The sequence below is a fragment of the Mugil cephalus genome, chromosome 15 (genome assembly GCF_022458985.1).
Source record: "Mugil cephalus isolate CIBA_MC_2020 chromosome 15, CIBA_Mcephalus_1.1, whole genome shotgun sequence".
In the NCBI taxonomy this organism is placed as follows: Eukaryota; Metazoa; Chordata; class Actinopteri; order Mugiliformes; family Mugilidae; genus Mugil; species Mugil cephalus.
Genome location: NC_061784.1, coordinates 8,436,735 through 8,459,975, shown reverse-complemented (window position 1 = coordinate 8,459,975; position 23,241 = coordinate 8,436,735). Strand labels below are relative to the sequence as shown.

Genomic DNA, 23,241 nt, shown 5'->3' with positions numbered 1-23,241 from the left:
TCTAACTATGATTGACAAGCTACCAGAATCTGACATCCACATAGTCTCGGGGAGTAAGAATTGCGAGAGAAAACTCTCTTCCAGGCCAAAGTAAAGTCTTGACTGGATTTGCATTTAGTTATTTGATAATTGCGGTTGTCCCTGGAGAGTTCTCATTAGGTTTTCGACCTTGCGGAGGTGCACGCACCATTGAAATCTTAACTAAAGACCGGAACATGCTTGCACAATTCACATGCAGGGACACTCTGATCGCATTGTCTGCTGAGAGCCAACTGGAGCGGAAAAAGGCAGTGGAAGTTCAGGAAGCGTGGATAAAAAACTGAATGTGATGAAGTGCTGCAAGGGCAAGACGTTTTCAACGACCTCCCGCCTCCACCTAACCTCCAAACAAAGCCCACTCGCACACTGGGATTTCAAACGCCAGGACGCACGTACACACTCCCTGTAGCCCATTACCTCAACCCGCATTTCCACCTCCCCCTGACCCTGTCATCCTCCACCCCCGGACTGATTACTCCCTCACCACCTATCTGCTGCTGCTCTCCAGCCCTCCACCTGTTCTCTCCCCTCATCTCGTTCTCGCCTGCTCCCCACAGGTCGCCTCTCTGTCGATGTCAAGGTATGCAGCACGGTGAGTAATTCTCCCAGTGATACCGGGCTCCTGACCTTTCGTTGCACCTTAAGGAAAGAGGGATTTTTCTCCCTCCTCAGCGGCGTCACTCCTCATCGGTCATGACGGCTCCCGGTGCATTCTGGGGCTCCAGCCTGGCCGTGGACTAGAGGAAGTGAGTGGGGGGCAGAGCATGGCACTTGTGCTGTCACAACGTGGAGTGTCAGGCCTGACCCCCCAGGTGGCCTACCGGCTGACAGCAGACAGACCTGCTATTTGTTGCCTGAAACACCTCTGAGGAAGATGTCAGGCAGCATCACAGCAGCATATCACCTGCCCCTGAGGCCTCTCTGTGCTCTTTGACTTCGCTTTTATGAACAACCTCAATCCAAACAGTGTCCTACCGACATAAATCATATCGATGGGTAAATACAGTTTCCATCCCTCAAGTGATGGCGTTTTTTTTTTTTTTTTTTTGGGATTCTTAACCACGTCATCATCACCTTAACAACAGAATAAGTTTGAAGCCCTTTTTTCTCCCAGTAGGCCAAATGGTGATATGTCCACACCACTTGACGATAAGTCAGAATGCTGCATCTGATCTCCAAACAGTCAATAATGTGGTTCAAATGTGGGGGACGGGAGTTTATGTGTTCTGTGGTTTGCCATGAGAATAATCGAATATTTGATTTCCTCCCTGCCAGCAGCATCATCATCACTTTAGAAAAAAAAAAAAAAAACATTTGTCAACATGCATTCACTTGAAATGAGGAGATGATTCGAGACCCGAAGCATGGAGCTGTACAGGGAGCGTCTGCAGTACAGTTCAGACAGGGGCTAAGGGGACTCAACAGGGCTGAAGTGGAAACTAAAATAATAAAAGGAACCAAGATCCTGCCTGTGTATCTGTTCCTTCCTCGGGCCTTCAAAGCCTCTTTTCTGCAGCTTTTCCTAATTTACCCTGAGCCAGAAGAATGGCTAATTGCTGACCAGAAAACCGGTTTATTTTGCTATCCTATTAAAAACACACATGGCCACGACGTCCTTCCTCTGCTGTCGCACGATCAGAGAAGCAGCACTAATGCTAGCAGCTTCACACACTTGGATGCACACGTTGGGGTGGGAATGTCAAAATTAGAAGTGGGATCACACCGGTGCTTTCACAAGTCTCAGATCTTCTCTTCTATCTTTTTGTTTAAGGAGGGTGTTGGTTGCTATACAAGCCTCTTGCTCTGGAGTAATATTTCTTTATGGTCCCACAGCGACAAGCCTTTTGTCAGAAAGTTATATTTGTTTGTTTGTTTTTCTTATTTAGGTGATGCATTTAAGGTGCCTTGGGGGAGATCTTTTTTTGTTTTAAAAAAAATCTTATTATTCCAAACAATTTGAGCACACACAGGGACAGAAATGGGTCACAAATGGATTATCTATTTTGTGTTTGTTTGTTTCTTGACACCGCTTTCATTTTGTTCTATATTTGGATGTTGTAAGGAAGTGTTTCATTACTGTGACTTTGATAAAGTGCAGATGGAGATGTGCAGCTGGGCCGCTTTAAGTCGTGAAATGAAAACACAGAAACTCTTCTGAAGTGCAGCTGAGTTTTACAGTGAAAAGTAAACTCCTTTAATTCATGTCTGCTTGCTCGGGGGAAAGATAATAACTAAAGAACAGAGAATTGTGTTGAGAAAGCATTCAGAATGTATCACTCTGCCATGAAGAGCACTGTGTTACAAAGATGTAATCTGCTCCCGTGGTAGCTTTCAGTGATGCCTTTCAGTAATGGATGTTGTGGAAACAGTTAACATACTGCAGTCATGAATTAACGTGAGATCACTGGCATTCAGCATCCACACATGCAAACTTCCACACATAATAACTGAACTAACCTAGTCTGTTGCTTCTTTGTTGCATTCTTAAACTGTTACTTTGTTCTGGTTTAAATAGCAGTTATAGAGAATATAGATTCATCATAACAACTACATAGTGAGATAAAAATGGTAAAAATAATAATAATAAAAAAAATCTATATGAAATATTAGTTAAACCTGCAACGAGGGACATTCTGACCACTCGGGGGCAGCAGAAGCAAACTGCGAAAACATAATTATCACCTTTTATCTTGATGTGGCTAACCTTTAGCTGCGACAGCACATTCTTCCTTGCTAACATGTCCAGTTTGTATAGTGTAAAAAAATCATTATTTCTGGCTACCTAATTAATTGTGTTTATAGGAAGGAAATATTTGTCCCTTTCGCTTCAAATGCTCTTCTTTTCTCAGCTAATTGCTAACTTTGCTGCTTAGTGCTCAACAATGACCATGAAACGAGTCTTCAGTAGCTGCTGAAAATAGCTGCTTTTTACGGCTTAAAACAATGCGACATCACAGGGAGAGTGAACAAAAAATGCTTAAGGTATATTTTTAAAAGATTGAGAGCTGCTGTTAAGCTCTTCAGAGCTGGGATGAGATGCAAAGTAAAGTGACAATTGTCAGCAGCTAGCCCTGTTTCACATTTTATCCACTGTCATAATGAATGTTGAATTATATCAGGCTACATCTCTTTACATTTTGTGCTAGCTTGGGTGTCAGTTAGCTCGGCAGCCATTTTGAAGGCCAATAGCAAACCAAATAATATTTTTTTCAATGTCACCAAATAGTAAGAAATGTATTTTAAATGACAACACAGATGATGTATGAAACACAGTACTGCAAAGAGACTTGCAAGTATCTCGAAAGAAACTTGTGAATCTCTTAATGCACAGACAATTTAAAACCATCTGACTAAACACATGAATAAATAATAATCCAATGGAACTGAAATGGAAGCTAATAAAAGCCTTTTAGTTCAAAAGTTCATTTTATTGATATGACTGTTTCTGTCGTCTTTTCAATATTTCAATTTCAAAACCACTTTAATGTGATGTATGTATTCGTAATATTAATAATACATGAGTTGGATGTTTCTAATGTGCAAAAACACGACAACATTGCAGACATGTCACAAAACCTGCTTAAACCTGAACTACACTCTTTACATTATCTCTATCTTTGTTTTTGTTTTTTACATGTTTATTGAATTGGGAGATTTAGGATTAGCAGAACTTTTGTTCATGATGTGTTGGTACACGCACACGCCCGTTTCCTCAATGAATACAGAAGACAGCAGCCCGAGCGCTCTAGTAAATGAGCACCAGCGTTACAGTGCTTTGTCGTCCTGAAGCCATAACTCCTTTTATGGCCCTCTCCGACCCACAGTGTTGGTAATTAGCCGGGCTGTCACCACACCAGTGGGAATAAAAGGCCACTCCACGACCCCTGGGTCACGCTGGAGCAAAGGTCACTTTAGGGCCGGTGGTAAGACCAGTGCGCAAATATCAACTGTGCACATAAGTTCACAAATTATAGCTCTCACAGGTCTGCTGAGCCTCATTATTTTTTTTCCAGTGTATCTTTCAGTTTAACGTGCTATGGTGACACAATAGATTATGTAAAAGAGCAGTAAACAGCGGCCTTTGAGAGCCGGATACGAGGTCTGGCTGCCCTCTCCTCTTTGCTACATTACTGTAAGGTTGAAGGGTGAATGTGGCCCTGGAGACATGAGCCAGTAGATGGTGATGGGCTTACTGAGAGTGACATTTAAGATAGAAATGACATCAAGTATGGCACTGCTGTGCCCTGTGGCAAGCCACCACATGGAGGCAATGTCAGCATGATCTGACTTAGCCCCAAAATGCTACGGACCCCCGCCCCTACGATGCCGTGAACACACCCACGCACGCACACACTTATCTCTTACACACGTCAGCCGCTTCTCATGTCAAGCGACAGTTAACACGATCTGCCACCTTCCAGATGTAAATGTGGCGTTCCTCCCTCGAGGCAGATTTAGCCGCATGATATTTACATGTAATACACAATACGTGTTCCTCCATCTCAGGCCCATTTTTTGGGGGGGGATTTTCAGTTCTTTTCTTCTTCACTGAGTGTTGCGATTAAATCCTCAGTGCTAAATTTAAACAGCTGAACAGCTCCATGTGCTGTTCAGCTGTGTCTAAGCTAAATGTGCTTAGGACAAGCCGAGGTGTCTTACTGTACCAGCAGTGTTCAAGAAAAATAGATTTCATGTCATATGAGAGCAAAACAGGAGGGGGAATGAATTACAGTTGTTGGGGTGAATAGCTGCATACCACGGTAAGCTCTCAGTATCAGCAAACCACAAAATCCAATTATGTTATTCATACATGACACAGTGACCTTTGGCTTAACATTCAAATGGTCATTTTCGGTCCCACTCCCCGAGCCATGGGAGGCATGAGAAATTGTTTTCCCTCTTGCAGACGTCTTGGAGCAGGGGCTATATTTTGTAAGAGATCTGTTTCGTGTCCTACATAAGTCATCAGAACTACAACTCCCAAGGAGAATGGAGATCAGATAGGGAGGTCCAGCATCAAGGACAGGGAAGCCATTTAAAGGTGACATTTCAGTCAACGCAGCAGATGCTGCCAATCTATCTTTCCCCGGCTCTATCTCCCGCCCCTCGTCCTGCATCCCTATCTCCTCCTCTCTCGTCCTCTCTGTGGTTCTCTATCACTTTTTTATTGGCTTTTTCTTCTGCTTTCTGTCTTCCTTTCTGCTCTCCCCCCCTCACCCCACCCCTCACCTTTCCCTACTTCCACCATCCCCCAACTCCGTGACGTGCTGACGAGGCAGCAGGGAGGAAGTGGCATAATAAAAGGAAGCGCTAATGAAAGGTTGAGCGGGGTCAACACGCTCGCATACTTTTGCTGGACAAGGGGACGAGGGGTCATTTATTCCGAGGGGACAAACTGTTTCACTTTTTGACTGGGTGGTGTCAAAAGTTCAAAAGGTTGCAGCAGAGGGCACCAGGTCGTAGCCTCTTGGCAGAGATTCCATGCGTCCTGGGGTCAGAGGTCAGCGCAGGAATGCTGGGTAAACGAGAGGTTGGGCGCGGGGTCAGAGGTGTGGTCTCCATCCCCCGTTTGGAGGAACTTGTCTGAGTAAGTGGGAATTGTGCCGTGTGAGAGTGGAGGTCAAACTTACCTACAGCAGCAGCCGCAGGCTTGGGTTGAAGGTGTTACTCTGATTTAATATTATAATCACACACAGTGGAAGGATGGGAATCAATGGATCACATTATATTAAGTCTGTCAAAAGAAGAATTATGCTATTTAATTAAAGTTTTTCAGGAATAACTGGTGCCGCACTGGATGAAATTTATGCAAGTAATATAAGATCCCACGGCGGCCATTCTTACAAAACTCAAAGTGTGAGATGCATAACTTAGAGAGACAGAGGAAGGCTGGAGGATATCTAAATAAACACAAGTTATAACAACACTGCAAAACTGAATCAGAGTGATCTCTGACATGTTCTTAAGATCACTAATAAGAGGTGCTCTTATTAACACAAGGCTGTAAGGTTCAGCTTTGACAGATGAGCTCATAGCAACTTTGAAGACAGTAGATGTGACACTGCCATCTACAGGGGCAACACAGAATCATCAACGTGATGTCTGCATTGCCATACAGCGTACTGTACAGGCTGCAGTAGACTCCAGTAAATAATGTGAAATGATACACTGTATGAGCTGATAAGGGTTTACTGGTGAATATCACAACTATATCAGAAGAGAGGCAACATGTTAATGTTTTCATGTTTCATTAACAGTGCTAGTTTACACTGATTTCCACTTCATTATCTGAACTACAGTCTTAAATTTACCACACAAGACTCGTAGTAGTACCTGGTGTATTGTGATTTTACACTGTGATGCTGCTCTCATGTTTGTGCTTCAGTCTCATCTGGTCACAAAAGACAACAGAGTTTATTTTTGTCATTGCTGATTATTAGGTTGGAACAGATTAAAGTAAGGCCTGCTGAGTCTGGGAATGTATGAACTTGTGTTTCTGACTGGTTCCAGCAGAGGGCAGTATATTAGTGTTTGAAGTGGTTAAAGTGGAGCATTAAGGTATAGACAATATGTCATAAAACAGAATTTTTTAATTGACACAACAAAGCAATGCTAAAATAATTAAAGTTAATCAGCAACAGCAAGAGTGATGTGCAAGTGTAGTCGCCCACTAGCTTGTGCAAAAGAAAAAAAAAATACTAATGTTGAAGCACCTAATGAAGATTACAGCGTAATGTGTGAGGAGTTTCCCAGTCCAGCCCTCTGTAATCTTTATAGGTCAAAGCCCATCTACAAAACCAACCATAAGACCAGGAGTCACACCCAAATACAGGACAATGATATTAGATAATAGTAGCCTCACAGACATTAAATGCAACCAAATAATACTAAAATCGTAACATATTGAATCACATGTGGAACTGCACATAAAGTATCCATTATGTCTTCAGCAATGTATTTTCCATATGTCCCCCTCACACACTGACTCACTGGAATACTGTAAAGGACGGATCCAGTGTTCTGTCCCCATAGAAACAGCATCTTTTTCCTTCTGATGACACATACATGTATATAAAGTACATTGTGTATAAGTAATGTGACGTTTAAAAGGTTACTAGTGTACACATTAGCAAGGCTGAAACAAACACCAGCTCTTAAGAGCTACACCAGACACAAGTTCAGCAACATATTTTATGGAAACATCTTCACAGAAATAAACAGGTTTTATATATGACTTAAACATGATACTTTAAAACAATATTAATATTATAATAGACAACCATATTGACACGGACTTGGTCATCTGTGTGTTTATGGTTTTTCTGTTTTTTATATTAATGATATAAATTTATTTCCATCTGAGCAGAGGTCATCACCGCTGCCGCTTTGTCGTGTCTACTAATATAACTGTGCTTGCCTTAGTCTTATGTAAATCCTTATTAGTGAAGTTTGATCAAATACAACATCAAAAAATCTCCAAATTTCAACAAATACAAAACGTACTGGGGGACTAGTTTTGATAGGCATCTCTATCATTTTATTGAGATAAGTATTTACTCATTTATTTTCAAATAAATAAAAAAGGTCCGCTTCTGGCATTCACAGCGAACCGTTTGGATATTCTGGGTCTTGACGTGCTGTACCTCAGCCAAGTGCTGGAGATGACTCAGTCATGTTAAATTACATAACGCCATAGCTCTAAATATGCCACGAATTTGTTAAATACATGAGCACACCAGGATTTCCACATCAGCTCTGTTTCCTCCGTCTGTAGCAGCTGTTCTGTGGCAGGGGTCAGCTGTAGCACCATAGCATATTAAATATGCAGCACATAGCATTTTTTTTTTTTAATACGGTGCAGCGCTGATAGCTACTTAGAGGATTGTGGTGAATGATTGCAGAGATTACAGACATAATATTAACACTGTAGATGTGCACTTGAGGGCAGGGCAGGGCACTTACTATAATCCTAAAATGCCAAGAGATGAATATACGCGGCGATTAGGGATATTAAAGGTATCTGTGAGTCATTATCTTTAAATATGTATATTTCTTTCCAGAAACATAGTCGATCAATGCCCCAAATAAATTAATAATACATTGCAAATCAGGGGTCTTCAATGTTTTTCAGGGCAAGGCCTAGTGCTGTTTGTTAACATACATTATTATTATCATGTTGCATGTTCGATGTTAAGCTATTCAAATAATAAACAGGTTCAAATATTATTTTTTCATTTCAAACCGGGGCAACAGTAGGGCGTCCGTGCCACAAAATTGTAGTGGAAAATTTAAAAAAAAAAGTATAAAAAATGTCAACTAAATATACCTCCACAGACCCCCGAGGGGTCACACCTGCCACATTAATATCTATACAACATATAGTACAGATATGAAAATGTGCAGAGAGATTCTTCAGTCTTCTTCCGGAAAGAGCAAAACATCTCTCTGTCCTCGTTCTCTGACCTAATTCAGCAGCCGAGCTCTGATCACAGCAACATGAAAGGTCTTCTTCATCTGCAGATGACAGACAAAAAGACGGCAGGGCAGGAGGAGGTCTCGACAACTGTACGAGGGAGCAATGGGGGAGGGAGATTTCAAGCCTGACATCAATCGTAATGGAATAGTGTTATGTTCAGGAGCCCGTTCGCTGCAAAGACTCAAGACGTTCACTGATGTTTAGACTCACAAAAAGGCTGTAATACTGATTTGTAATCAGATATTTATGGAATTAGGCAGAGTGAAAAAAGGATCAAGAGGAGCTACTTTGAAAAAAGCTAAATGTTAGACGAGCTTCTCTGAAACTGCACTGCAAAGATGCTTTTGCCAAATACATGTGATCCTGTTAATTCAAATAATAAAAATCTGTTATAAAGAATGTGTGTTCTTTGCTTTATACAGAGAGTCAACAAAGAAGTGCAAAGGTGATTGAAAGTGCAAAGGTAATACACAAAATCTTGATTAAAGTATCAAAGTAGATGTATTTGTTGTACATGTACATGCACACAGGGACTTCTACACGGCCACATATAAATCAAATGCGTTCTATAGTGTCGTTGATGATTCAGTGATGCAATTTTGCTTAACTTTATATGTCCAAGAAAGGATGAATGTGCATCTGCTTGAACAGGACAGTAAGTCACAGGATTATTTGTAGTGTTGGAGTGCTGTGAAGGAGTTGAGTATTTGTTCTATTTCACTGGTAACTGCATCATGTCACAGATAGTGATATCCCGACTTCGCTTTCACAAAATGTAATGGCACAAACAGTAACCACCTTCAGCATAATATAATTGCTGGCTGGAGCCTTGTTAATGTGTCTGTTAACTGAGGTAATCACTGTCAAACGTAACTACTGTGAAGACTGCACACAAACATGTAGCACACGGTCCCCTTACATGTTGTAACATGCAACTGAGTGAGTTATCCTGCTGTCATTGAAAACTTAGCACGTTGTCACTGTTGAAGAATAAAATGTGTCAGCCTTTGGGCCCCCACCCACTGGCCTTGGGCCCCAACCAGCTGCCTGCTACGCCTGTTGACAAGCTGTGCTTCTCCATGTGTAATACATTTTTACTGTTGTGCTGCAGCTAAGTACACTTTACACAAAGCTGGCTAGTTTAGTCCAGAGGTTCACAACATGCTTTGTGTCAAACAAATTGATGCAATGATTGTTTCTAAGTAGAAACGTTTTATATGTGAAATGTCAGTTGAGTATAGTAGAATAAAACTGTGCTTAAGTGCAATACTTAATAACTGTCCTTACATTAAAAATACAGGAAGACATATAATGAAAAGTGTTCTGTGACTGATCACCAGCTCTGCTCTGCTAACACTGGTAATCTATACAGAAACAGGGAAAAAACACATTTGATTCCCCGTGTCAACACCTCACTGATTACTTGTATTCTGCGTGAATAATAACAGAAAGTGGCACATCTTTCTCAGTAAACAGAGTCACTGGAAGTTTGACCCCACTTAGTGACTGCCTAATCTCCATCAGGTCATTATAATAATCATTTGAGACACATGCCAAACAAAGCCGGCCTGTGTTGTTTATTGTCTCGTTGTTACGGGTGACCTGACTGGACGGGGGCCCACATTGGACAGCGATGGCTCACTGCATCTATTGGATTAGGCGAGGGATTTGAAACCAGGATTAAGCCACTGGGCGGGAGGCAGCGTGGGGGCTGTGTGAGCCTTGGCATCATTGGGGTGTGTTAGGGTGTTGAGTGGGAGGGTGGTGTGTGAAAGTGCGTTTGTGCGTCACAGAGGCCGTGGCGGGCAGCTCATCTCCACCAGGTTCCGTTGTCTTCAACACAGACCATTGGCCATGAACTTGTTCTGCTTCACACTGGTAAGATTCATCCTCTGAACTGCTGTACATTGTAAGTTTACCTGTCAGGAGGACCTCTTTAAAGTCCTCGCAGCCTTAAAGGAGGAGACAATGTGCCACAGCAGGAGACACCGCTCATGTTGTTGTTGCTGACAAGTAACTGAAATGGGCTCTTCTATGTGTGACAAGATGTTCCCTCAGTCTGCCTGTCTGTCATATTCATTATGTTTCTTAGACGCTGTCATGCTTTGCCATCCTCGTCTTTGCTGCATTTTGGTTGGATACCAGCAAGTACAAATGAAATGCTTTCTATAGTGTGGCTGATGATTCACTGTTGAGTTCTGTTAACATGACACAATGTCCTGCAGTTTTACTTAACTTTAACTCATTTAACTTTATATGTTGCTTGAACAGGACAAGAAGTCACAGGATTAATGGTAGTTTACTCTGAAGGAACTGAGTATTTGTTGTATTATACTGGTAATGGCATCATGTCACACTAGCTGTGTTTCCATTACAGTTTTTTTGCAAAAAAAAAAAAAAAAACATATTTCTGAATTGCGCTTTGCACGTGTTTCCATTGAAAAGTGGAATCTCTCGTGAAATCTCGTGTCAGGGTATCCCACTGTTCTCTTAAATTCTCATCACGTGAGACTTCACCTTGAGGGCTTCAAATGAACTGGTCACATGACCCCCCTGCGTCATCTGGCGGGAATTGCGAAAAAGCTTTTGCGATTCGACTTCTATATCGATGCATCTGAAAGACCGCCTGAGGAGAGCGTTAAAATGTTTTAGTTATATCTGAGAGCTTTCTCAAAACGTAGCCGTTAACTATTGCCAGTTATTTATTGAGATGTTTAGGTTTTGCGCGTTTCTAGGAGTAATGGAAACGCAGCAAGTGATATAACCACAAATCATCTTCAGCTTCACAATATAATTACACAAAGAATTATATTTAAACATAGAAGGTTTTGGGTTCAAGGTCCAGGTTTGAGTTGGCATCCACCGTTTGCACACTTTAAAACCAGTGGAATTTTTTTCTCAATTTCATGTCATAGTAAGGCACTGGTTTCAGTCTCAAATATGCCAATGGTAAGGACACGCTTAAACAATTACATTAAAAATGAAACAGGCCCCAAGAGGGATCCTTGGGGAACTCCAGGCAGCAGAAGAAACAGCATATTGTGAGAAGTTTCACAAGTGTAATGTATGAATTTAAATGAATTCGCTATAATATATAATCAAGTTAGATGTCAGTTTCTAATTTATTTTATTCACCCATTGACTTTTTTCCTCTGACTTCATGCATAGTTTTTTTTTTTTTTTTGGTATTGTTGTGTTTCAGGTTTCAACAAGTAGTACAAACACAGGAAAACTGAATCCTTTAACTCATTCTCGAACGGTCAGACAGTCAGACCTGAGTACCTAAAGAAGTACTTCTGAAATATCAATGCAAACCTTGCACAGACAAATTAAAAATGAGGACTAAAATGCACTGGCCTGCAATGTAATGTTAACTATCATTATGCATTCTCAAATTACTGTAACATTAATCCAGTTTGTGCAATCAATGATTGTGAAATGAAATGATTTTAGTAGCTTTTTATCGTCTGCATGACTAACTCAGTGTGAATCCTCGCCTTAGAGGTCTATGGTGAATCAGGAACAATGGTATTTAAACAAGGCTGCAGTCAAAATACAGGGGTCATGTTTGTTCATCTTTTTTTTTCAGGATGGCTCCACAGAAAGCATATATGAACCAGCATATAGCCAAACACTTGAGGAAGGCCATCCCCAGTGCAGTTCTGCTCTTCTCAGTCGTAAAGCTGAGTGGGGCGGCTCAGAGCCATCCATCAGCTCCGTAAGTTTGTCATCTTTAATGTTTTATGCAGATCATGATCTTATAAAATGTTGCTTTGAAATTAAAATTTCAAACATTCAAAGTACGGAGATGAGTGTCAGAATATTAACTGACCGCAGGGAGCGTCTGTGTGATACAGTGTTAAAGTGTTGGATCTGACATGTTCACTGGCACACAACATGAATACAAACGTTATGTGTTACTAGACACTGCACTGCTGCTTCACATGCATGCAACATGTAAATGGATAATTACTATTAAGAAAGATGACGGGATAGTTAGTCCACATCAGCTGGATAGGAGTATGTATAGAGTTTTAATGCATAAATTCCTTTATTATTCATCTACTTAAGTTGAGTTGTCTTTGTTCCACTAGCATCGACCTCAGAGTACAGTCAAGTTAAAGAGGGACAGTGAACGGTGAGTTTAGTAGCAGCTTTTATGATTTGTTGCTATTCTTTCGCTTTTCCATTACAAAATGAAACTATTTCTTCTTATCGTTTATCATTTTAGGTCACATGTACCAACATCAGTCTTGGACAAAGAAATGTTAGGTTGGTACAAAGAAAACACAGACACAGGAGTTCATATTCCTCATGTTATTTTATTTTAAATTTTTTGGGTTCATAAATTATTGTGACTTTGGAGCTTTGGGTTTACACTGCTCATCTTGATCCTTAGTTTTACGTTGAATCTTTCTGGACACAGCCTCAACGTGACAACTCGCTTCCTTCTTCTTCCCCTTGCCTATTTCAGAAAAAGACAATAATCATGTCTGCTGGATGTCATCTGGTAACAAAAGTGACTTACTTCATCCAAAGCAAGTCAAGAAGAGAGGTAAAGTAATCGCCCACGTGTTCAAAACCAAAGTGTTTATTAGTGAACTACAGCCCACTGAGTTCAGAGATAAGGGCCCAGAAACAGCTGATGTAACTGATGATGACATAAGGAAAATCAATTTATTTATTTATTTTTTTGACATGTAAATTGAGAAGAAATAAAGTTTTATCTAATGTGTGGATCTTTCTTGCAGAAAAATCTCCGTGTCAGGGCAGCCCAAAGACCAGAGAAGACAGGACACAGGCAGATCCACCAGCACAGGTAAACACATCATATTGTCAAATCACAACACTGATTGATTGATTTCAGTATAGTAGCAGTAATTTATTATTTGTGATTATCATTATTATTATACATGTAGTCTCTGAATGGGGATCACATTTTGGACTGTAGTCAGTACATGTCGGGGAATCTGCTTGTTAACATTGACCTTTTTCACGCTCTTTGCCGCTTGACATAATCAGTTTAGCACCACGAATGATAATTGTTTGCAAAGCCACGCGGATGGCAGAGTTTGGCATTTTGTAATCCTGTCCGCACATGGCTGTGAGTGTCATACCTGGCATACGTGGATGTTTGTGCACATGTTAGCGCACGTGAGGTGAAGGTCTGCTATCTTCGATCAACCAGGCTCTATATATATATATATATATAATGGTAAATAAGGCAAGCAGTAGTAATTTGTATGTAGGTAAAACACGCATTATCAACTAATGTTTAAATGTGTGAGCAGAGAAATCCAACTAAAGCTCTAGCTAAGTAGGTTTGTGTAGTTTGAATGAAGGTTGGATGAGGTAAAGTGAAGTAAACCTCGGAGAGGACAGTGTTAAGTCACTTGAATCAGATCTGCGGGCCACTTTAATCTGCTTTATACACATTAATCTCCTTCATAAGGTCCCTTTTATATCTGGCGTGTGTTCTTTAGATCTGGACACCTTTGTGCTGTTTGTTGTGGAACATCACAGTATGACAGCAGTTTCTCACTGTCTCGTGTGTGCAACAAAAGGAAGCATGTGACAGTGTAGTTGCAGATAGTGTACCACATAATATGCAGACCCTAACCCAGACTAACGCTGTAGCTTAATGTGCACCTTCTCAGAAACGTAACTGTGTGTTATTCCCGCTTTAGTATTTCTGGCTCTTAGAGATGGTTCAGAGATACAAACATTTGTATGACTCGACTTCCGTGAAATTTCGGCTAATGTTTCATCACCATTCTTGAAAGTGAAGCAGGAAGTAGAAACAAAAGTTAACTAGAATTTTTACAGAATTAGCCAGACTGACGAGCAGTATAAATGGCTCACACAGGCGCTGGCTTACGGAGTACGTAAGTTACGTCATCTAGTCCCACAGAGGCATAAAGTCCACTTAAGAAAGCAACCCAATATTTACACAATTGTAAACTTACTTATTGCATCACTTAACTAGGCAGGTTCATCAGATCGTCTATTTTTACAGCTGTTCCAGTGGTTCTTAACTTATGAGCCACACACTAAATCAAGAATTGTTAGATGAGTAATATGCTAAGAGCTGAGACTGAGCGTTAACTTATGCCAAAAGGATCACACTGACCTGCTTACATGCTCATATGTTGTAGGAAAATATTTCACAAAATATATTTCACTAAAACTTCCCGCTGGTGACGCTAGATGAAAGGTCAGTAGGAGCCATGCAAGAACCACAAATGTTTTTACAGGGTTCATAGAACCTTTAATGTTTAACTTTAATGTTTCTTTTGGTTTTGCAGTGAAATGCTTGGTGATTACACCTCTCTTTTAGTTTTTTTCTTTTCTGCATGCAAAGTTGAGGATGTGTTAGGTGAAAGGGCTCACAACACACGCACACACACACGAAACATGACAAGAATCATAAACAAGACATAAACGCAGGATGATTAACTCTATTACCTTCAAATTTATTAACATTTTCTAAACCTCCAAAAAAATCATATATATATATGTGTGTGTGTGTGTATATATATACAGATCACCATACAATCTCACTGACTGACCTTAAATTGGAAAGAGATATGTTTAAGAAGCTTTATATAAAGTCTAAGTACATATGCTTGATGTCTAAAACATTGGTATGAAAACCTATTATTCCAACTATTATCAACAATATTATGTTGGAACCAGTGTCTGTGTCCCTGTTAAATTAGGAAATGTCATTAACAATGAAGCAAAAAAATATGTAAATCATATATTTAGAGGCTTTAAACTTTGAATGACGTCAAATTGCCCTCAAAGATAATATTTAAGAATCTTCTTTTCTTTTTGTGTATAAAATCTGGCATAAGATTGGTGAAAGGGTTTACAGCTAAAACATGACAAAGATCCCCAACTAAACAATGTGTTTTCGCAGCCAGAATGTGTCAGGATTCTGACAAGCACACAAGGGTAGACTGAAACGCACAATTCACAGACAATGATGTTTCTAAAAAGCAGTCCTTTAATCGGACTGCAGGTTCGGTACACAGGTGTCAGGTAGGGAAGGCAGACGGGGCTAGATAGAGACTAAACCTAAAAACACGATCCAAAGTCAAAAACCCACGAAAATACAAACTGAATAACAACGCTGGAACGCTTGACAACGGATAAAGACGAACTGGCACAGAGAGCAGGGAGCACACGGACTAAATACTCGGAGAGGGAAGACAATGAGACACAGGTGCAACGCATGAGGGCGGGGGGCAGGTAATCACACAGGAGAAACAGGAAGAGATAACGAGAGGAGAGGTGGACAAAATAAAATAGGAAGTGGTGAACAGAAATAAAAAAACACAAACATGACAAGACATGACAGAATGCAGTTCAGAGACTGTGGCCTGGAAACATGAGGGAAGGGTAGTAATCAGGCTCATTGTTAATCCAAACAGTAGCATCAGGGGAAACTTGGACTTGAGTTGAAAGTCTCATGGCATAATGGCACAAAGGGGTTCCAACATTTGTAAAATCTAAATATGACATAAGCAAGCAAACACAAACTTTACCAGTCATTTAAATATAATGGACTAAAAAGAGGCATGAAGAGGAAAAAGTCTGGTATACGGGTAAGAACCAAAGGCATTGAATAATGAGCAAAAGTTGCATTATGCATAGACAGGTTTGATAGCAGGTGAGTTGTGTAATATCAATAAAATACACAGAATCTGTGCTAAGTGTATTAAATACAAAATGTTTCTATTGTTTTTGTGTTTAGGCTGGTGAAACTGAAGCTGCCACGGTAGAATCTACTCAAACCACAGGGAGACTAAAGAAGTTTCAGAATCTGGTCCAGACGAAGAAGGGACATGAAATGGGAGCTGGAAAAGAGAAGACTACATCTGAGAATAACGGTGAGTTATAGAGGGTGATGTTTCTTCACTGTGTTGAGTAAGCTCTGCTGAATCTGTTACAAACGCATAGAGTCTCTGGTAATTTTCAGATGACGTGACTGATGTAATGAGCAACAGCAGTCTGGTGCTAACTTGCATCGGCCGGGGAAAGAAGTCGGAGAAGAAACCCTCTAAAGGTCCACTGCCACAGCAGCCGCGACAACAACAGGCTACAAATCTTCACGGTGATCCAGAGGAGGATGGAGCTTGGAACCCAAGCTTTGGCAATCATCTGTGGAGCCCATTTGACTGTCCGCAGCCCTGGTCCTCCTTCTACCACTCCTGCCACCAACCTCGACATGAACTGTGGCCCTGTGAAGGCACCATCTCGCTGCCTCGCACCACAGAATGGGATCGTTTTGAGAGTTTGATACAGAAACTGGACAGCAGGCAGTCAGATCTGCCTGCCCCACAAATGATCCGCTCCATCACGGACCTTCACCTCTCACAAAACCCTGTAAGATATACTTTGATAATATATCCATTAGAGAGGGAACCCATACTGATATCTTGGAACCAAATGACTAAACCAGTAGTGATGTCGATGCAGGATTTTAGAATTTATAGCGTACTGTGGAATATCCTGGGGAATGTGTTTAGCCTACCATGCTCTTTTATGAGCTCTGAAATTTGTTTGTTCTTTATAGTCTGGATATAAGCCAGACTGTTGAAGTATATACATGATATTACATATCACCAAGCCAGACAGGCAACCCTAGTTATATGCTTTCTTTACATTTAAGTGATGAATTTCAAATTGAATGTTTGATTTTTTCCCCCTTCAAATTGCCGTCTTTTTGACAGACAGTGCTAACAGATAATGAAAATTATCCCTCCATCAGCCTTTCACACCATCTACACAGCTATGATAGCAGAGCACCCTCTGTTTAATCTCAATGCAACTGAGTAAGCAGAGCTACCTATGAAGTCTGATCTCGGCAGGAAAAGAGGCATTGGACGAAAGGCTAGCAGTTTTGTCCACTCCAAGGCCGTGTGAAGGCACCACCTGAATTGATGTTAAACTCCGACACACTGGATCTTTTAAGATATTAATTTCACTCCTAATCTGCGATGCCTATCTCTGTTGCGGTTCATATGCAGCTTGCTCCACCCACATCTCACACAATTGCATTCAAATTGGGCTTTAGCCAAGCTGTGCTACTAATTGCAAATTCAAGATTAACATTTAGCCTAACTTGCTGTATTTTTTGTTGCAGAGTAATATATTGTTTTATTTACTGTATGTATGGCTTTCTGTGCAAGCCATGTATATATATATATATATATGTATGTATGTATATATATGTATATGTATATGTATATATATGTATGTATGTATATATATATATATATATATATATATATATATATATATATGTATGAAGAAGAAGTAGAAGCAGCTATAAATACTGAACAATGACATACATTCAGTTGTCAGTTTATTACATACACCTACGCAGTTGTACGTTTATTAGTTTGTCCATAAGTTTTTCTATTAATTTGTCCACCCCATTTGTGTTAATGAAGGTACACTAACAGAAACACCTCACTGTATATCATCAGCTAACAGCATCCTCCGAAATGATCGTACAGTTAACCCAACACCTCTCTAAACGAAGAGACATTACAACATGATCATGCGGCTATCAGGGATGCACGAGTTCAGTTTTTTTTTTAAAAGTCACCAACTAGTTGCCAATGACGACACTAATAAAAAACACTGCTTTGCAGCAATGAAATCTGTATTCTTGACCTGAATACATACGCTGAGAACAGACAGTTCATGTGCTACCTTGTGTCTGCTGCAGATATGTATAGCCTGTATAAAAACAGGCTGCAACTCAGGATCATCAATGGCTTTTAATAGTACTCCACAGCGTGTTGTAAAACTGGATAATGTAATCAGGTTCAACAAAATGCTGCATTTATCTGAAACCTTCTCCATAAACTAAAGCTAAAGGTCTAATATGTTTTATGCTTGGTGAATCATGCCCACATCCTACAAGCCTTACTTTGACCTTGTTCTTAAGAAAATGGATCATTACACCTTTATTCCCCAGCTCCTTCTGGACATGACTACTTTCTGAAACAGTGACCACAAATCCAGTCTTCCATTCAGGGTCTTCTTCCAAAAACATGACTAGTGCAAGCAGGAGTAAACCAGTTTCGTTGATTAATTTACTGAAATAAGACTCACTACATGGATGAGGTCGAGGATGAGTCAGGTTTATTTTTCTCTCATACTATTACATTTTAGTGCCATGTCTCAGAGACTGAATTAATTAATATAGTGTAAGTGTATCATACAGAATTATTCTGTCGACACTTTTTTTTCTTTTAGATGGTGCATTAGCAGCACGTGAAAGGGAGGCCTCAGTTCACCAACGGTCAATGTTGGGAAATGAGCCAACAGTCAGTATAACATATGTTGCGAGAGGAGCCCTGAATGACCACTAAACTGATGCTAATGGCCAGCCAGTATAAGGAACGGATCATTGGTTTAACACTGCACCTCCTTTAATGACACTGACACCATTTATTATTTCAGGAAAATGTGCAATTCTTTTTTTTTGACTGAAATCAAGAGAATAAGATGGAATAAATTGTAAAATATATACATATGGTATATTTTAAATTAATAAGTGGAACAAGATCAGTGCAAGTATTCAATGACAAGAACCCCCCCACAATATCTTGGAACTGTATGGCAGCCAGGGGCTTAACCCAGTTCAAAACACAAATCATAAACATGGAATAAATACACTGTTTACATTGTGGGGTTACACATAAGGCACACACATGTCCATCTGTCACCAGAAAAACACACATTTTAATCTCTCTCTTACCCCAACAGTTGACCAGATTTGGGAGATTTGAAGCCTTCAGGCAGCACTGGATGAAATCTCAGGATAACGGGAGTTGCCTGGTGAGAGTACCCATCCTCCTCAATCTGCCAGCTCGTCCATCTAGGAATTCAGCTCTCTAAAATGTACGCCATGTTTACTGTCAGCAAATGCGGTGATCCCTCTATTTACAGTGAGCTTTTTTTTATGTTGTTGTTGAAGCCAAAGCAGGAGCAGAGTGGTGAGTTGGCCCAATCCAGGCAGCAGAGGACGGAGACGGTGACCTCAACACAGAGCGACAGGAAGCATGTCAAGGCCTCACATGAGGAAACGCTGGCAGCCCTCATCGTATGTCAACGCTTATGTTCATTCTCCATGAATTTACTTTAAGTCACGCGCAATGAAGAAACATCTGTTACCGACCAGACTCAGCTGTCAGGCTCGCACCAGCCTCATACCAGGCTGCACGCTATTAGTCACAGTAACGTACATATTGACATAGTTCCGCTCCAAAACAGTGAACAGTATGACCTCCAACTTTCACCATGGCCAAATGAGAAGAACCATATTTCTCAAAGTTTTAAATGCACAAACATCACTTATAATTATGTGTTGTTTTGAATAATATGTAGGTGCCCAGAAACCAACCCCTACTGTAGAGCTAAAATGATAAACTCAGTCAGTGACTGGTCCACTTATTGGTCCAGTAATTGGAGCACTGATAACAGTGGCACCAGTGAATTATCCTTCCTTCAGTGTGAAGATTTTATAGTTCTAACTGGCAAAGAGAACCTAGCTCATATGGGGTGACCCATCTGCTTGAGACCAGCAGAGAATAGACAGAGATGTCTGAAGTCCATTTTGGTAACACCAGCATCTTTTACTATGTGTCCCAAAAGAACAACTAAAAAATGCAATTTAAATGTGTAAACATGTACTTTTTCACTATTTTGGGCTACTCTACAAGATTATAGGCACAAGCATGAGGAATGAATCACATGCATATCAGTATTCATAGTCTGCATAGTTGGCCTTCTTACCAGATGTTGACTTGTGCAATTAAAGATTTCTTAAATACAAGACTACCCATGAATCGCACCAAGCTACTGTATGATAAAGCATGCCACTGCTTGCACTGCTCCATTGTGTTGGGTATGTGCAGTATTTTGCTCGACTGCCAGTTTTTCTTTCTTGCTTTAGAAAAGTCAACAATTTCAGAATCAAATTAAATCACATACTGTTTCATTTGCAAGCGGCAAACTGTGCAGTTCATGAGCATCCCATTCAGAATGAATGCATGACTTCTCTGATTGCCCTTTGACAGGCTGATGCTAACGTGCTCCATGGTGCAAAAGTCCCTGTACAGGAACAGGAAGTTAAAAGCCGAGCACAAATAGTTGGGGATTATTCTCACCACACACCTCCTAGGTCTCTGCTATAAAAAGATAGGCAGCACTCACAGGATTAAGTATTGTGCTTGCCAGAGGCCTAAGCAGGGATACAGAGCTGTTCTGTCACATGAGGAATCAAACGCAGCAGCTTAGCCTGACTCAGCATTCTGGTTGGTTAGCTTTCTCTTTAGTTTGTCCCATATTTCTGAAGTGCGAAGGAGGCACAGACGGTGACAGAGAACCAACAGCATATTACAGTAGGGGACAGTAAAAAATGTGTCCCTGTGTTTTTACTGCGCAGAACAAAGACGTGCAGAAAGATGAAGCAGACGAGAGGGAGGCTGTCCATGAAAAGCCAATTTCCAAAGGACGCAGGCCAACGAGTAACTCCCTGGAAAGCCTCTATAGTCTCAACAGTGGACAAAGCTCCTCCAGTAAGCACCTTTGGACACAGAATCAAGTTTGCTCTTCACACCACAACCTAATGAATTATGCAGTGCCTTAGTGTATCCTGTTGCTCCTCTTTAGATTCACTTTGTCACGCTGCACTAACTGCTGACAAATCAAAAACCTCCATCTCATGACTGTTGTTGCTGATATATTGAACCACTCTGTTACAATTAAGCACATTAATTATCGTGCTCTTTACTGACCTCAGGTGGAGTCACCAGTGGCTCAGACTGCTCCAGTAACAGAGACAGTCTGAGGCTGGAGGACGACCTATCGTACTCAAGACAGTTCTGTGGCAGAGCACAAGTCCACACGGGGTTTGTGCCAAGTCCGTACGACACTGAATCCCTCAAACTCAAGGTAAACAGCTTTTGAGGTAAATGAAAACGAAATAAAAGGACAGCCTGAGTGTATTAATTTGGGCTAATTGTGCAGGAACTGGACTGTGACAAGTTTTACGATGGTGATAAATGCGCACATTGAGGTGTTTTTAGCCATGCTGGCTGCACAACTTGAGGAACACAATGCACAATTTATGCTTCTGCGTCAATTTGATGGTGTGGCTGTGATGACAGTCCAGACTCTAACACAGCATTTTTGGCATTTTGGTTAATTAGCAATTGTTAGCATGCTAGCATCTTAAAATAAATCAGATAAATAAAATTCACATCCTCCTCTGAGCATGTTTAGTGTTAACCAACGCAGTGGCCAAGGGTCGCCTCAGGCTTCAGTATTACCATGTTGGTTTGGATAAATGAGGATATATTAAGGCTTCTGTACATTTCGTTATTAATTTGTTTGTTTTTTTAAATTTCAGAATCTGTCTAAAGGGGGCAGCAGATGGAAAATGGCTAATTTGCCACACCACATCTTATATATTCGTATGAGATTAGTGGTTTTAACAAAAAAAAAAGTAGCTGACAAATAAGTGTAATTAATTTGAACTATGCCATCTTTCAGGTGGGAGATGTAATTGACATCATCGCCAAGCCCCCTATGGGAATATGGACGGGGATGCTGAATGGCAGAATAGGAAATTTCAAGTTCGTATATGTGGATGTTCTAATGGAGAAGAGTTCTGAGTCGCAAGGGCCTGAACAAGTATACGAAGTGAGACACAAATCGACAGTTGAGGAAGTGCTAAAGCGACTCAGCTTAGAGGTATTTTGTTCCTTTGTGTCGGATTGATTCAATGTCATAGTCATTATATCTTAATCATTTTGTTTTGTGTGTGTGTGTGTCTTTCACTTGCTCTTTCAGGAGTACTCCTCATCTCTGCAGCTGAATGGTTACCAAACAGTAGATGACCTGATGAGGTTGAGTGAACATCACCTGACGAAGCTGAATGTGACTGATCCGGAGCACAGGCAGCGTCTGCTCGCCGCTGTCCACTCCCTGCAGCAACTGTGCTGTGAGTTATGAAAACACAGACAAGGTCATTGAAGGGCCGTGCCACACACACATTTTACGGTAGGATAAAACCAAAACCAAAAAAAAAGAAAAGAAAAAAAGAACAAAAAAAGGCTGGGACAGCTGGATTCAGAAAGGAAAAAGGACAAGTAACATTACAGCTTAAGCAGATAACACTTGAAGGGTGTCTGGGCCGCAGCTGAAGAGGTTACAGATAAATGGATAACCTCAAATAGTGCGTCTGGAAATAGAGCAGGACAGAGAAGGGCCCGTTCAGTGTTAATGCAAAGGAATACTGTATGTAAAGGAAGGAAGGACTTAGAGGTAATATATACGCGACAGTACAGTACATCCGACTAACCTGCCTTCTCCTTTTTGCAGCTAACAGCCATTTGAAGAACGAGGCTGAGGCCTCTAATGAGGGCACGAAGGCAACTATGAACAACTGCACAAGAGACTCCGGCTGCCACATACCATCCGACAGCCCAGACATCGGCATGGAGGAGGAATAACAGCTCCACGAGAGCAGTCTATCAAAAACTTACAGTTGTTTTATTTTATTTTTTGTTGTTGTTGGGATTGCCTTTAAATCCATAGCTGTTTTTTTCCTAAAACTGTGTCGTTTCTAAAGATGTACAGTAAAAAGCCCATGCTGGGCCCTTACCTCTGAAACTCTGCCACAGATTGGGTGCTGGTTG

General features: G+C 40.8%; 1 protein-coding gene across 1 annotated transcript; it reads left to right on the top strand.

Annotated features, from left to right (window-relative positions):
• Window positions 1-10,274: 10,274 nt before the first annotated feature.
• Window positions 10,275-23,144, top strand: samsn1b (SAM domain, SH3 domain and nuclear localisation signals 1b). Its single transcript, XM_047607312.1, has 15 exons — window positions 10,275-10,393; window positions 12,105-12,233; window positions 12,610-12,653; window positions 12,747-12,787; window positions 12,990-13,070; window positions 13,267-13,334; window positions 16,275-16,410; window positions 16,500-16,906; window positions 19,304-19,375; window positions 19,515-19,640; window positions 20,985-21,117; window positions 21,342-21,493; window positions 22,094-22,294; window positions 22,394-22,544; window positions 22,925-23,144. The coding sequence occupies exons 1-15, from the start codon at window positions 10,370-10,372 to the stop codon at window positions 23,053-23,055; spliced, it is 1,896 nt and encodes a 631-aa protein (XP_047463268.1). The 5' UTR covers window positions 10,275-10,369; the 3' UTR covers window positions 23,056-23,144.
• The last annotated feature ends 97 nt before the right edge of the window (window positions 23,145-23,241 follow it).